This window comes from Choloepus didactylus, chromosome 19, assembly GCF_015220235.1.
Source record: "Choloepus didactylus isolate mChoDid1 chromosome 19, mChoDid1.pri, whole genome shotgun sequence".
Taxonomy (NCBI): Eukaryota; Metazoa; Chordata; class Mammalia; order Pilosa; family Megalonychidae; genus Choloepus; species Choloepus didactylus.
In genome coordinates, this window is record NC_051325.1 from 31,661,260 (window position 1) to 31,677,679 (window position 16,420).

The following is a 16,420-nucleotide window of genomic DNA, read 5'->3' on the forward strand; positions in this document are numbered from 1 at the left end:
ATGAAACTGCTGGGGCCTTAGAACTAATCAAGGCAGGAGCACCAAACTGCACTAGTGATCATTGCATTCTTCACCATCACACACTCCCAGAAAAAAGAAAAAAATTCTGGTTTCACTTAAGGATATCTTTGATGAAGCATTAAAAACGATTAACTTCCTTAAATCTTGACCCATGAGTAGTCAGCCTTTTAATATTCTGTGTGATGAAATGGGAAGTATGTATAAAGCACTCTTGCAGCTTAACAAAGTACAATGGTTGTCTCAAGGAAAATCACTTTTGCAATCATTTGAACTGGGGGCTAAACTAGCTGCTTTTTTCTTGATAACCATTTTTACTTCAAAAAAACAAATGACAAATTATGATTATTCAAACTTGGATATTTGGCAGGCATTTTCACAAAAATGAACAAAGCAAGCCTGTTACTTCAAAGAAAACTGACAGTATTTGTTACCAATGATAAAATATGAGATTTCAAGTGATAATTCAAATTTTGAAAGATTTCTTTCTGTCACCCAGAAACAACTTTCCAATACTTAGAACTTTCTGATGAGACTGGTGGTGATATTAACCAATGTGATTTTTTTTCATATTATATAATGAAATGTATCAACATTCGGAAGAAATGTTTAATTCAGTGAACCATTATCTTCCATAAGACCCACGCATCATGTTGTTTACAAAATCATGCAGGGTTTTGAAAAAGATCCATTCAAAGTACAAGAAAAACAACAGATTTTAAAGTAACAATGTTCAAAAAGTTCATTGATATTGTTTTGGATTCCATGCTGCAATGTGATTTTAAGAAATGACAACTTGTCAAGTTTTGGTGTAGTGTCAAAAAATATTATCTGTAATTATTTTCAAAGGTTATGAAAATCTCCTCCCTTTTCCTACTACATATTTAAGTGAGGCCTATTTTCTTCACATACTTCAAGCACAAAAATATATCGCAACAAATTGAATGCAGAAAGAAGATATGACAATCCAGCTGTCTTCTATTAAGCTAGACATTCAAGAAACTTGCAAAAATGTACAACAATGCCACCCTTCACACTAATTTTTTTAAATATAGTTTTTTTTCCATAAAAATATAGCATTTGTGCTAATATACAGTGATTTTATTATTGTCGTTTTTAAATGATTGAATAAAATGTTTTAATTTTAATTTCTATTATGGTAAAAATGGGTAGATATAATCCACATGAAAGTTATTTGTGGTCCCCAAAGTTTAAACGTGTATAGAGTTCCTGAGATCAAAAAGCTTAAGAAACACTTTTTAAAAGTTTGCTGTGAAGGGAAGGAGAAAAAGAAGACAATCATTGGAAGAGTCCAGGGGTTCCAGAGAAGCGGTTGGTTGGGGGCAATAATAGAGTTACTTCTGTTTTTCTTGTCCATGATAAAAACAGGTCTGTAGAAAAATGACACAATATTGCAGTCTTCTAATTCCTTAAGCAAACCATGAAAATTACTAAGCATTTTAAACTAGTACAGTTGAAAATACAGAAATTTCTGGTATGTTCAATTCATTTGCCGCTTAAATCAATATGAATTTTTAAACTAACAACGCAGATTAAGGGCAATAAGAAAACCAAATTCACTTGTCAAATGAAGTTATCAAATGAAAAAACTGTTTAAAGGATTTTATGCCACAGACTATTAACTTCACTTGTATTCTGTAGAAGTAATAGCATACTGAGCTTGATCCCAATAAAAATGAAGTCAGTGATTACTACTTACTGTCCTTCAATGAGCCATGTGCATTTTGTTTTATATTTATAATTCCCAGGTCCATCTGTTATAAACCCAGAAGATCCAGTTAGTCTGTAATTTAAATAAAAATAAAAAACTTAAGTCCATGAGAATTTCATATTCTAATAATCTCCTTCTTAATTCTTAATACAATCCCAAATTAAACATCATTGGTACATTAATGTATACTACTACCAGACAAAAATAAAGGATACTTATATTCAGATAGCGCAAATTTGGATGAAACTACTTGCCACAAGTTTTAAAATATAATACGTAAATATTTCTAGCTGAGACTGATCATGAAAGTGACCATAAGAACATAATTAAAAGCTAGAAGGAAATAACAGAAATGGTGGAACTGTAACTCATAACATTCTTTGAAATTTGCTCTATTGTACTTGGAAAGTTATCACCATTCTGTATATATGTCATATTTCATAATAAGGGAATAACTGAAACCGTGGAACTGTAACCCATAACATTCTCTGAAATTTGCTAATATTTGTTAAATCGTACTTTGAAAGTTATCAGCTTTCTGTATATATGTTATATTTCACAATAAGGAAATAACTGAAACCGTGGAACTGTAACCCATAACATTCTTTGAAATTTGCTATTTGTTAAATCGTACTTTGAAAGTAATCACTGTTCAGTATGTTATATTTCACATACAAAAAAATGTAAAAAACAAAGATCTTAATTTCAAATATGGTGTTAGTTTTTAAAAATAAGATCACACAGTTACAGTTACAAGTAGAGTGTATTTAATGCTGGATGGGCAGGCACATCAAGCAACAATATACAACAGACCCATTGTAAGTCACTGCTTCGTCTGAAGTGGCTTCTTCTGAATTACCACACTCCCATGAGCAGTATGTATCAGCTCCTGTCTTTCCACTATCATGCCCAGCCTGAAGTTGATTAATATTTTTAGGTGCCAATATGACAGGCACACACTGGTATCTCATCTTTGAGTATCTCTTCATGTTTCGGCCATTTGCATTTCCTCCTTTGTGAATGAGATTCCAGGTTCTTTGTCCACTTTGTTACCAAGTTGTCAAACTAATGTTTAGGAGCTCTTTTTATATTAAGGGTACCTCCCATCTGTATGTTAAATGTACCATAAATATATTTTTCCTTTATACCTTGTATCTAGTGTCTTTTGCTATATAGAATTTTTTAATTTTTAAAAAGGATGCTATTTCCTTCCTCACTGCTATTTTCAGATCAGTTTTCCTCCCTCTTCCATCAATAATGTCAGCCTCTCTGAAGCAAATGCTCTCTTCTGAATCTGCCACCCTTACTTTCTGAGTCAGTAGATCTACTGACATCCCAGTTGCCCTCCTCATACACTGAAGGTAATCAGCATGTAGCTCAGTGTCTTCCATTCATCTGTACCAACATCAAGTCATTCCATCCAAAATCCAGCCTCTCCGTTTCTTAACCTTACCTCTAACAATCTTTTCCTCCACTCCACTTTAGCCATTTTAAGAAACCTACTCTCCGACCACCATCTCTAATCTCTCCAGGTCATTTAACCTACTTCCCCCTTTCCAATAAGTCTTCAGTCTCATGGACATCTCCAATCCAGTAAACTTCTTCCCTCTTCATAACCCAGCATCCACATATTTCACTTTCCTATTTACCTAGGTAAGATTCCATGGTCCATCACAATAATTATCCACTGCAAATACCTCAACTTCCTTCCCTTTCTCTCCCTCTACTGTACTTGCCTGATATAGGTGTCTCTAAGTCTTATTCCCTGACATCCATTCCACTCCCAAAATGTTAGTCTAAGCCAATCATAGTTTTCTGTGCCCCTTGACAATGAATGATTAGACATGAGTATCAATTAGGGCTAGGTTCTAATGCAACTGACAGACATGCAACCTAAATAGTAATGGCTTAACCAAATATAAAGTCCAGAGGTAAGAAATTTAGAGCTCCATAAGGCATTTCCTTATGATTCTCAGGGACCTAATGTTCTTCTATCTTGGTGCTCTGTTATCCTCAGCACATGGCCTCCACCTCATAATCCAAGATGGCTGCTCAAGTTCCAACTGTTACACCCACATTTTACCCAGCAGGAAGGAAGAAAATGAAGCATACACATGCTTTCCCTCTAAGTCAAACATGATACTTAAATTTACATCCCATTAGCCAAAAGTTACTGACATACATATATGATGTAGAGGGAAGTTAAGAAATGTAGCCATTACCCCAAATAACCATGTACCCCTCAAAAAAATCAGGAATTCTCTTACTAGAGAAGTGGAGAGAGGATATGAAGGATAACTATTAGTCTCTGTCACAGCAAGTGATCTAATACTTAGATGTGAGAGGAAGTCTAATGGAGGACTTCTATAAAGTACTGCAACCATCATGCTATCACCCTGAATACAAAGTCAACACCAAGATGGCAAGTCAAAGGAATGCAGAGGTCCCTGAGGAGCAGTACAAACCAACCACAGAGACCACAACACTTTAGACTTCTAGTTAATGGGTAAATAAATCTCCCTCTGGTTATTGTTTCATTGTTCTGTATCTGTTTTCTTGGTTCTTTGTTTTAGGCTCCTCTAGCTCAAAATGTTTTATGGCCCTGTACTATGCTTGTCTTGCTCCTAAAAGTTTCTAAGAGCTTCTTTGGGCTTCACATGGACAGATTCAGCTATGTACAGATCCAGTCATGTTTAGCAAAGAAACAGGTCATTTTTATTTCAAATATTTATCTAGTATCTTTAAAGATACACATTTACATAATTTTACAGATAATGCATAAATATGATCACAGGCATTTTCGTTAACTCTAGAACAATTTGCCTTTCTTTCTTATTTCCCCAATTCCCCTTTACACCCACCCTCCACCCACAAGATAAGCAGTTAACCACCTAGCAAGCATTCTTATTTTTCTTCACACACAAGAAATTATGATATATGCATGGTTCTCTTAAATCATTTTTTGGTGACACAAATTGATTACACAAACTTTTCTCCATCTTTCCTCAGCCAACAAAACCTTGCCGTAATCTTTCCAAGTCATCAGGCAGTAGTCTAATCTACTCTTTTTCATGCAGCATAAAATTCAGATCTATGGATATATCATAATTTTTCCTGCTTTTCCTTTACTGACATTTATTTTGTTTTCAGTTGGTTGGCATTATGCACACGCTGCAATGAATATCCTTATACATATGGCCTTACTTACTTGTGCTTTTATTTCTAAGAATAGAATCTTAGGAGGAAGATTACTGGGCCAAAAGGAATGTAAATGTTAATTGTTAACCAAGCTGCCAAGTTATTTTCCATAAGGCTGTAAAAATTCACATTTGTGCCAGCAACGTATAAGAATATACTTTTCTCCACATCCCCTCTGCACTAGGTGTTTCTGTTTCTTTCACATTTTGCCAAGACTTTAATACGGAATTCCCTGAATTCTAGTTAATAGCCAACATGTGGTTACTTAAAATCTGGAGAGATTTGAAAGGGGAAAGCTAGGAATATCAACCTAAAATTTCTGGTCAAGTTTTACAGTATCATTGATGATACTGCCTGTGCCCCAAGGCACCCAGTTTACCAGCAGTCACACAAAGACATCAAACTGAAACATAAAGGTATTTCAACAATACAAGGTCAGAAATAGAAAGAATAAACTCCTTGCCATTACTCATTTCCTAGTTCAAGAATATGCTGAGGGTAATTCTGCAGAGGAAACAACTACAGAGACAAAAGGGAAACCCTCCATAGGAGGCAGGTTTCAAAGGAGGTGTTGTATCAAATAATTATTTCTTTCTAATTTCTCTATAAAATCTAAACTTTTCTGATCTGTGAAGATTTTCTTTATGGTCAGTATCTTGGACATTGATAAACTTTGGCCAAAGATCCTTGGACATTTAAAAAAAAAAAAAGATGACTTTCTATTGGAGGAATACAAAATACCATTTCCATATGAACATGTACAATTAAGTTTACTGAACATACTATACAATTTCTTGATATTCTTATTTTTCACGTTCTACATCTAATTCTGAGAAATGTACACTGAAATTTCATACCATGACTGGTCCATCACATTCCCCATATTTCTTGATTATTTTTGCTTTTATGAATTTAGTGATTCTATTGTTTAGGCCATATAAACTATGACTATTAGCGCTTCATAAATTGTGCCTTTTATCATAATAACCTATTTATTTAGTTTGATTCCTAAATGTTGTGTTGCCTAACATGATTACAATTCCTGATTTCTTTTTGTTTTCCTGTGTCTTAGGTCTTTATCCAACTCTTTATTGTCTATCTTTATCAAATTTTCAAATTTGCTTCTTCTAAACAGGACATGGTTAGGTTTTGTTTCTTAACCTAATTTGATTGTGTTTTACTGGCATAATATAATCTATTCACATTAAGTATAATCACTGATATACTGATTTGATACCTTCCAAGCAAAATTTTTAATCAACTTTATTGAGGAGATATTTACATACAATAATACGAGCATGACAAATGTATACACATGTGTAACCATCCCTCCAATAGGATATAAAACAGTTCCATCACCCCCAAAAGTTCTTCATATCCCTCTGCCTCAGGCAAATACTGATCTTATTTTTATCACTACAAGATTAGTTTACAGAACTTGATTTAATGGAACCATACAATATGTACACTTTTGTATCTCATTTCTTTTTATTGGCATAGTGTTTCTGAGTATTGTCAGGTGTACAAATAGTTTGTTCTTTTATATTTATGTATAATAGTTTGTTACATAAATATATCACAACTTGTTTATCCATTCTTCTGTTCATGACAATTTGATTATTTACAGTTATAGCCTCTTAAGAATAAAGCTGCTATGATCATCTGTGTAAAATCTTCGTGTAGACATCTGTGTAGACTTCTAGATAAATACATAAAAATATAATTGCTGAGTCAAAGTATAAGTATACATATAAATTTATAAGAAACTACCAAACTGTTTCCTAAGTGTTCGTACCATTTTATACTCCTATCACCAAGGTATAAGAGTTCCAGTTACTCCATGTCAATGCCCACACTTCATATAATCAGACCTTACATTGGACGTTCCACTGGGTGTGTGCCATAGTATCTCATTATGCTTTTAATTTGTATTCCTTTGCTGACTAATAATTTTGAGCATCTTTTGGGGTGTTCACTGACCATTTATATATAATATTTTGTGAAGTAGTTGTTCATATTTTTATCCATATTTGTGGGGGGGGTTTTGTCCTCTTACTGAGTTATAAGAATTCTTTAAATCTGAAAAGGAAATTCAGAAAGCAATTCCATTTACAGTAGCATCTAAAAGAATAAAATATCTAGGAATAAATTTAAACAAGGAGATGGAAGATTTGTTCACTGAAAACTATAAAACATTGCTGAAAGAAATTAAAGGAGATCTAAATAAACAGAAAAAAATCTCATGTTCATGGATTGGAAGACTTAATATTGTTAAGATGTCAATACTACCCAAAACAATTTACAGGTTCAACACAATCCTTATCAAAATTCCAAAAGCCTTTTTTACAAACATGCAAAAGGTGGTCCTCAAATTCATATGGGATTGCAAGCGGCCCCAAATAGCCAAAACAATCTTGAAAAAGAACAACCAGAGGACTCAAATGTCTCAATTTCAAAGCTTACTACAAAGGTACAGTAATCAAAACAGTGTGACACTGGCATTAGGATAGACAAATGAAATAGAATTAAGATTCCAGAAGTAAACCCATACATATATGACCAAATGATTTTCAACAAGGGTGCCAAGGCCATATAATGGGGAAAGAATAATCTCTTCAACAAGTAGTGCTGTGAAAAGTGGATTTCTACACACAAAACAATACCTCACACCATATACAAAAATTACTCAAAATGGACCAACAATCTAAATATAAGAACTAACACCATATAACTCTTAGAAGAAAACAAAGGGGAAAATCTTTATGACCTTATATTTAGCAAAGGATTCTAAGAAATGACACCAAAAGCAGAAGCAACAAAAGAAAGAAAAAAACAGAAAATTTGGACTTCATTAAAATTAAAAATGTTTGTGTACCAAAGGACATTATCAAGAAAGTGAAAAAGCAACCTGCACAATGCGAGAATATAGTTGCAAATTATATATCTGACAAGGGTTTAATATCTTGAATATACACCCAATTAAAAAATGGACAAAAGACTTGGATAGACATTTATCTAAAGATATACAAATGGCCAACAAGCACATGAGAATATGCTCAACATCTTTGAAACTAGGGAATGCAAATTAAAACCATAATATAATGCCACTTCACACCATTAAGATGGCTATTTTCAAAGAAATAAAAATAAGTTTTGGCAAGAATGCAGAGAAATTGCTGGTGGGAAAGTAAAATGGTGTGGCCACTGTGGAAAACAGTTTAGTGGTTCTTCAGACAGTCAAACACAGAATTACCATATGACACAGCAATTTCACTTCTAGGTATATAACCAAAAGAACTGAAAGCAGGGACTCAAACACATACTTATATGCCAAAGTTCATAATAGCATTACTCACAATAACCAAAGGATGGAAACACAAGGGTCCATCAACAGAAAAATGGATAAACAAAGTGTGGCATGTACATACAATGGAATATTCAGTCAAAGAAAGGAATGAAATTCTGCTACACAGTACAAAAATGAATGAACCTTGAAAACATTATACTATGTAAAACAAGCCAGACATAAAAGGACAAATATTGTTCGATTTCACTTATATGGAGAATCTAGAACAGTCAATTTCAGAGAGACAAATAGATTAGAGGGTACCAGGGGCTGAGAACAGAGTGTCTGTCTGGGTGATAAAGTTTTGTTAATGGATGGTGGTGATGGTTGCACAACATTGTGAATGTAACTAATGCCACTGAACTGTACATTAAAAAATTGTTAAAAAAGCAAATTTTATGGTTACACACACACACATAACCACAATAATTTTTTTTAAACAAAGAATTCTTCTATATTCCAGATACAAGCCCTTTATCAGGTATATGTTTTGCAAATATTTTCTCCCAGTCGATGCCTTACCTTTTTGCTTCCTTGACTCTTATCTTTTGAAAAGGAGGTTTAATTTTGAAGGCAACTTTTCCATTTTTCTCTTTTATGGTTTAGTGCTTTTTGAGGCTTAATAAATCTTTGCCTATATTAGGGGTGAAAACATTTTCTCCTATGTTTTCTTTTAGAAGCTGTATAGTTTTAGCTTTTACATTTGGGTCTTTTTTTTTATGATTGGGTCAGTGAGTTAACTTTTGTGTGTGGTATGAAACAAAGATAAAGATTCATTTATTTTCCATATGAATATGCAGTTGTCCCAAGATCATATATTGAAAAGGCTATCTATCCTTTCCTCATTGCATTACCTTGGCCACTTTGTCAGTAAAAATCAATTAACCATGAATGTTTGGTCTCTTTCTAGATTCTCTATTCTGTTCAATTTTTATCAATACCACAATATCTTGATTGCTCGAGTTTTACAGTAAGTCTTAAAACCAAGTAGAGCAATTCCTCAAAATTTATTCTTCTTTTTCAAGATTATTTACATTAATTGGCTATTCCAGGCCATTTGCAATTCCATATGTGTTCTAAAATCAGCTTGGAATTATGTTGTCATTCCAAGTTCATTTTCCAACTGTTTCTTATTAATCATGGAAATATGACTGCTTATTGAATACCTTGTAACTGCAAACTTCTTACACTCACTTAATAGTTTGAGTCAGGGTTTTTTGGTAAATTTGTTATTATTTTCTTTGTATATGATCATGTCCTCTGCAAAGAAAGTTTTATTTCTTCCTTTCTAATCTAGATGTCTTTTATTTATTTTTCTGCCATATTGCCCTGGCTTGGAACTCTGGTTCAATGTTGAATAGAAGTCATGAGAGGGCATCCTTGTCTTGTTTCCAATCTTAGAGGGGAAAAGTGCAAATTTTCACCATTAAATATGATGTTACCTGTAGGTTTTTCACACATGCCTTTCATCAGAATGAAGAGATTCTCTCCTATTCTTAGAATTTGAGCATTTTTATCATGAATGATTGATGCATTTCGTCAAGGCTTTTTCTGCATCTATTGAAATGATATGACTTTACTTCTTTATTCTATGAATGTGGTGAATTACACTGATTGATTGATAGGATACAGTGAACAACTAATTGATTTTTGAATGTTAAACCAATCTTGCACTCCTGAATAAACTTCACTTTGTCCTGATGTACTATCCCTTCAATATTTTGTTGGATTTGATTTACTAATATGTTGCTAAAGATTTTTGCATCTATGCCCATGGGAGACATTAGTCTGTAGTCTTTTCTTCTTGTAATATCTTCATCTGATTTTGGTATCAGGTAAATGCTGGCCTCATAAAATCGACTGGAAAGTGTTCTTTCTTTATTTTCTGAAAGAGATTATTATTGGTATTATTTCTTCCTTCAACTTTTGTGTGAAACCAAAAAAAAGACGTTTATTCAGTGCAAAATCTATATTTTCTGTAGCACACTATATAAATATTTAACTTATATGGTCAGTTTGTTCAAACACTATAATTACATGGAACTTTGAATAGGGAGTGAAATCTGGTTGGTTTGTACAGGTTAGTGTGAAGCCCCAATACATCCTAGAGTAATCTGGACAGATAATAAAAATGTATTTGAAAAGCCCCATTGAGGGACTGGGGGAAAATGTGGAAATACTAAACTTCTCCACCTGGGAAATTACTGATAGTCTCACAAGCAATGAGGACTACCAATTTAGAAAGTCAAGCCCTCAGTCTTGGGGCTTGCCCTTATTAAGCTTGATACTGCAAAACAGAGGCTAAACCTACTTATAATTGTGCCCGAGAGTCACCCCCAGAGAACCTCTTTTGTTGCTCAGATATAGCCTCTCTCTCTAAGCCAACTCCGCAGGTAAACTCACTGCCCTCCCCACTACATGGGACATGACTCCCAAGGACGAGCCTGGTCCCAGCATCATGGGATTGAGGAAGCCTTCTTGACCAAAAGAGGGAATAGAAATGAAACAAAACAAAGTTTCAGTGGCTGAGAAATTTCAAATGGAGCCAGGAGGTCATTCTGGAGGTTATTCTTATGCATTATATAAATATCCCTTTTTATTTAGTGTACTGGAATAGTTAGAAGGAAATACCTAAAACTGTTGAACTGCAACCCAGTACCCTTGATTCTTGAAGAAGACTGTGTAACTATATAGCTTACCCTGTGTGACCGTGTGATTGTGACAACCTGGTGGCTCATACTCCCTTTAGCCAGTATATGGACAAATGAGTAGAAAAATGGGGACAAAAATTAAAATGAATAATGGTGAGTGGAATGGGATGTTTTGGGTGTTCTTTTTTACTTTAAATTTTATTCTCATTTTTATTTTTTTGGAGTAATGAAAATGTTCAAACATTGATTGTGGTGATGAACGCATAACTATATGATGGTATTGTGAACAACTGATTGTACACTTTGGATAACTGTATGGTAGGTGAATATATCTGAATAAAAAAATGGGGAGAAAAGTTAAAAAGCAAAAACAAAACAAAACACAAACAAAATCATGTTCATTGTTCATCCATGAACTCACCCCTTTATATTTCCCAATTGTATGGCCTTTGTTCTAGTTCATTTGGTTATCCTCCTCAAATGAAATATTTGAATGATATACTCTGAATTCCCGTATATCCTTAAACACCTTTCTTTTGTCTTGGCAGACAAGTGATACCTTGACTAGATATTATATTCTTAAATTCCTGTCTTTTTTTTCTCTTACGGTGTCCAGAGGCTAATCTACTGCCTTCTAGTTACAGCTTTCATATGAGAAATCTGTTGCCTGTACAAAATTTTTTTCCATGTGGGTTACTGCCACTCCTCCATATGTTATAATCATATAGTACGTCATCTTTTGACATTGGATTTTTCACTCAGCATAATTCCTTTGAAATTCACCCTAGTTTTGTATATATAAAAAAATTAGCTCCTATTACTGAACAGAATTTAATGGTATGGATATACTACAGTTTGTTTAAGCATTCACTTATTGAAGAATATCTGAGCTGATTCCAGCTTTTGATTATTACCAATAATGCTAACATAAACATTTGTGCACAGACTTTTGGGTGAGCATAAGTCATCATCCCTCTGGAAAAAATTCCCAAGAATTCAATTGCAGGGTTGTATAGTAAGCGGATGTTTAGAAACTGCCAAATTGTTCTAGAGTGGTGGTACAATTTTACATTCCTACCAGGAATGTATGAGTGATCCAGTTTCTCTGCAGACTCACCAGGATGTGATGCTGTCACTATTTTTTAAGTTTCAGCCATTTTCATAAATGTATATTGATAGCTCACTGTGTTTTTAATTTGCGTTTCCCTAATGGCTAATGATGTTGAATATCTGTGTGTGTGTGTGTGTGTGTGTGTGTGTGTGTGTGTGTGTGTGTGGTATGTATAATTATCCATCTTCTTTGTGAAATATCTATTTCTTTGCACATTTTCTAATAGGATTTTCTTCTGAGTTTTGAGAGTTCTTTTTATATTCTAGATACTAGACCTTTGTTGGCTATGTGGCTTGCAAATGTTTTCTCCCAGTTTGTAGATTACATTTTCATCTTTTCACATGGACTTTCACAGAGTAAAGATTTTTAATTTTAGTGAAGTTCAATTGGTCAATTTTTCCTTTTATAAACTGAGCTTTTGGTGTCAAATCTGCCTAGTCCTAGATCCTGAGATTTTCTTTTTTTTCCTAAAAGTTTTGTCATTTTATATTTTACATGTCAGTCTATGACCCACTTTTTAATTAATTTTTGTACAAGATGTAAGTTTAAGTTAAGGTTCTTGGGGCAGGGGGGTGCCTATGCATGTCCAGTTGCCCAGTACCATTTATTGAAAAATTTGCCTGTCCCCCACTGAATTGCTTTTACACCTTTGTCAAGAATCAGATGAGCACATTTGCGTGGGTCTGTCTCCGGGTTCTTCAATCTGTTCCACTGATCTCTATATATCTACCATTCCACCAATATCACACTGTTTTGGTCACTGCAGCTTAAGCGTAAGCCTTAATACTGAGTAGAATGATTCCACTCACTTTATTCTTCAAGATTGCTTTAGCAACCCAGGGCTTGTGTCTTTTTACATAAAAATTTTAGAATAAGCTGTTTATGCCTTTAAAAAATCATGCTGGGATTTTTATAGGAGTTGTGTTAAACCTATAGATCAATTTGGTGAGAACTGACATCTTCACTAACATGAGTTTTCCAATGGTATGTCTTTCCAGTTTTATGACTCTCCTTTGATTTCTTTCAACAGCATTTTATAATATCAGATTATCCTGCACAAATTTTAAGTGTATACTAAGTATTTCATTTTCTTTGCAGTGACTGTAATTATACTAAGTTTCTAAATTTGGTTTCTACATGCTCATTATTGCTACATATAAATGTGATTGATTTTTGTGTGTTCATATTGTATTCTGCAAACTTGCTGCACTTACTTATTAGTTGTGAGAGCTTTTTGTAGATTCCTTGGGATTTTCCATGTAGACAATCATGTCATCTGCAAATGCAGAATTTTATTTTTCCTTCCTAATCTGTATGCCTTACTAATTTATTTACTTTTACTTATTTATTTATGTTTGCTTTATTGCAATGGCTGGACGTTCCAGTTCTATGTTGAAAAAGAGTGGTAAAAATGTACATCCTTGCCTTGTTCCTGATCTTAAGGAGAACACATTAAGTCTTTCACCACTAAGTAAGATATTAACAACAGATTTTTTTATAGCTACTCTTTACCAAGTTAAGATAATTCTTTTCTACTCTTAACTTGATGAGAGTTTTTATTAGGAATGGGTAATGGATTTTATCAAGTGCTTTTTCTGCATAAATTGACATGATCATATGATTTTTCTTCTTTAGAATGCAGATACAGTGAATTTCATTTGATTGATTTTCAAATGCTGAACCAGCCTTGCGTACCCAGAAAAAATAAATCTACTTGGTCATGGTGTGCAATTTCCTTTATATTACAAATTGTTGGATTCAGTTTGCTAATATTTTGTTGAGGATTTTTGAGTCTAAATTCATGGAAGATATTGGTCTACAGTTTTTTTTTGTGTACTGTTTTTATTTGGTTTGGGCAGAAGGGTATGCAAGCCTCATAAAATGAAATTTGGAAGTGCTCTTTCCTCTTCTGGGAAGAGGTTAAAATTGGTGTTGAGTCTTTAAACATTTGGTAGATTTCTCCAATGTAGCTATTTGGGCCTGGAGATTTCTTTTCAGGAGCTTTTAAAGTACTATTTAATTTCTATAATGGTTATAGGATTATTCAAGATTATTTATTCCATCTTGGTTGACTTTTAGTTATTTGTGATTTTTAAGGAATTCATCCATTTCTTCTAAATTGCCAAATTTGTGAACATAACATTGTTCACAGTATTCCCTTATTATCCTTTCAATGACTGCTGGATATGATATTGATGATTTGTCTCCTCTCTTTTAATTTTTATCAGTCTTGCTAGAGGAGTAGATAGCTTTAATCCAAACAGACACTGAGGTGACTTGAAAGCTAGGCTTCACTTCAGCCTTTGTGAGAGCTGATCTATTTTGAGTTTACCCTTAAGCTTAGGATGTGGCCCATCTTTCAGGATCCCCTAGCTTAAAGCCTGCAGTGTTTTCCAGTGCTCCTCTTCCTTTGTTGGCTACCAACTCCAAATTTGTACTTCCAACTTTGCATGACTACCAAAAACTGCTCAGAATCTCACCATCTTCTGCTTAGCCTCTTTATCAAGTTTCAGATCAGCCAATCACCTCAAGGGAACAACTGTACCAGAAGCTGGCCTTGCCTCTCCTAGCTTTTATTCTCTCCAAAACTTTGGTCCCTCAAGTCCTTGCTCTGCCTTGCTAACTCACCAAAGCCCCTAGATGGATTTTTTAAAATACACATTTTGTCCAATTTTTCTAGTTGTTCTCAGAGGGCTGGTTTTAAAAAAGCTATTCTACCATTGATAGAAATAGAAATCTCCCAGTATCCTTCAACAGCTTCCTTGTTTTGTGATATGAAAAGATGTTCCAGGCTTATCTTACACATTTCCTGACCCTAACCTTGTTCCTTTGAGTGAGAATTATTATTTAGAGAACAGAGTCTGACACTAGAAGTGCTCAAGGCTACTAGACTGACTTCTGGGGTTTTCAGTAGAAAGAAATAGGAAATATTTTTTAAAGAAGAAACGCATCATGAGTCCATACTGACATCTCCAATCAAACACGGGCAAGATTAATGTCCCAATTCTCTAATTCTATCCTCATACCTCTTTTCCACACCAAAATTCATGGACCTGATTCAATGTAATTATCTACTTGTTTTACTCTACAACACAAACCCCCAGAATACAATAGTAATATTACTGCCTATTATATGACTACTAAAAACAGTTTATGATATCTTTGCAGTTTTTTGCCCTTGGGAGTATATCACACAAGAAATGTAGAACCAAATTACTATGTTTCAAAGTCACTTGAAATAATTCCTGTCTGTGTAGTTCAGCCTCAAACTTTATATACATTTAGGTTCACTTATTTCATTTTGTATTGGATTTTTAGGGATTGCCTTTTTTTCTCATTTAATTTTATTTTGTTTTATATATAGTATGATAAAGCATTTGCATAGTTCTAAAGTCAAATCTACAAAACAAAGAACATTCAAAGTCTAGCTTCCATCCCTGTTTCTTCTACTCCATTTCCTTCCTGTCCCTGTCCTTAGAATAACCACTTCTATTAGATTTTGGAATATCATTGATGTGTCTATGTATAAATGCAACAATATATATATTTGTAGTCTCTTTCTTTGCTCCTTGCTTTTTCACTTAACAGTATATCCTGGAGATGACTCCAGAGCAGAATATGGAGAGATTCCTCATTCTTTTTTATGGCTGCACAGAACTCATTGTGTAGGCATACCATATTTTATTTAACCGATCCTCTAGTGTATGACTCCAGACTGAACCACTATGAATTCTGCTTTTATGATTTAAATTCACATAAAAATTCAAATGATCTCACCATGATAGCCTGATCAACTAACCTGCTGGTATTCTGACCATTGGTGTTAAGAGCTTCAAACAAAGGAGTAAACTGTGTAAGCAAAGACAAAAAAAAAAACAAAACAAAACACTAATAAAGCCCCTGCCTAGACATCTAACATAGGATTCTCAACTGGAGTTCACATCAAAATCATCCACAAAGCTTTGAAAAACACAAATAATGGGGCCCCAAACAGATGGGAACCAGCACTGCATTGGTATCTTTAAAAGCTCTATAAATTATTCTAATACATACACCAAATTAACAAATGTGCCATATACAATCAAAGTTTATAGGTTTTCAAGTAAGTGGCTGGGTTTTTGGCACCAAAACTAAAAATATTTCCACATTCCAAAGTTTCATCTATAATCAAAAATTTTTTATCTAATTCCTTAAAATAAAAATCCAATGAATGCCAGAGGATTGTGAGAAGATGGCAGAGTAGGGAGCTCCAGGACTCAGTTCTTCCTCTAGAACAGCTATTAAATAAGCAGGAACTGTCTGAAACAACTATTTTGAGACTCCCAAGGTCAGCAGAACACTGTAAGCACCAGGGGAAGAGCAGG

The 16,420-nt window shown here is 34.0% G+C and overlaps 1 protein-coding gene across 3 annotated transcripts in view; it reads right to left on the bottom strand.

Moving 5' to 3' along the window:
• The window catches only part of ATRN (attractin), a 183,141-nt gene that overhangs the window by 148,744 nt on the left and 17,977 nt on the right, over positions 1 to 16,420 (bottom strand). For all 3 annotated transcript variants that reach the window (XM_037811187.1, XM_037811188.1, XM_037811189.1), the window contains exon 2: positions 1,739 to 1,822. In XM_037811187.1, coding sequence (XP_037667115.1) covers positions 1,739 to 1,822 — 84 coding nt within the window. The remainder of the gene's footprint in view (positions 1 to 1,738; positions 1,823 to 16,420) is intronic.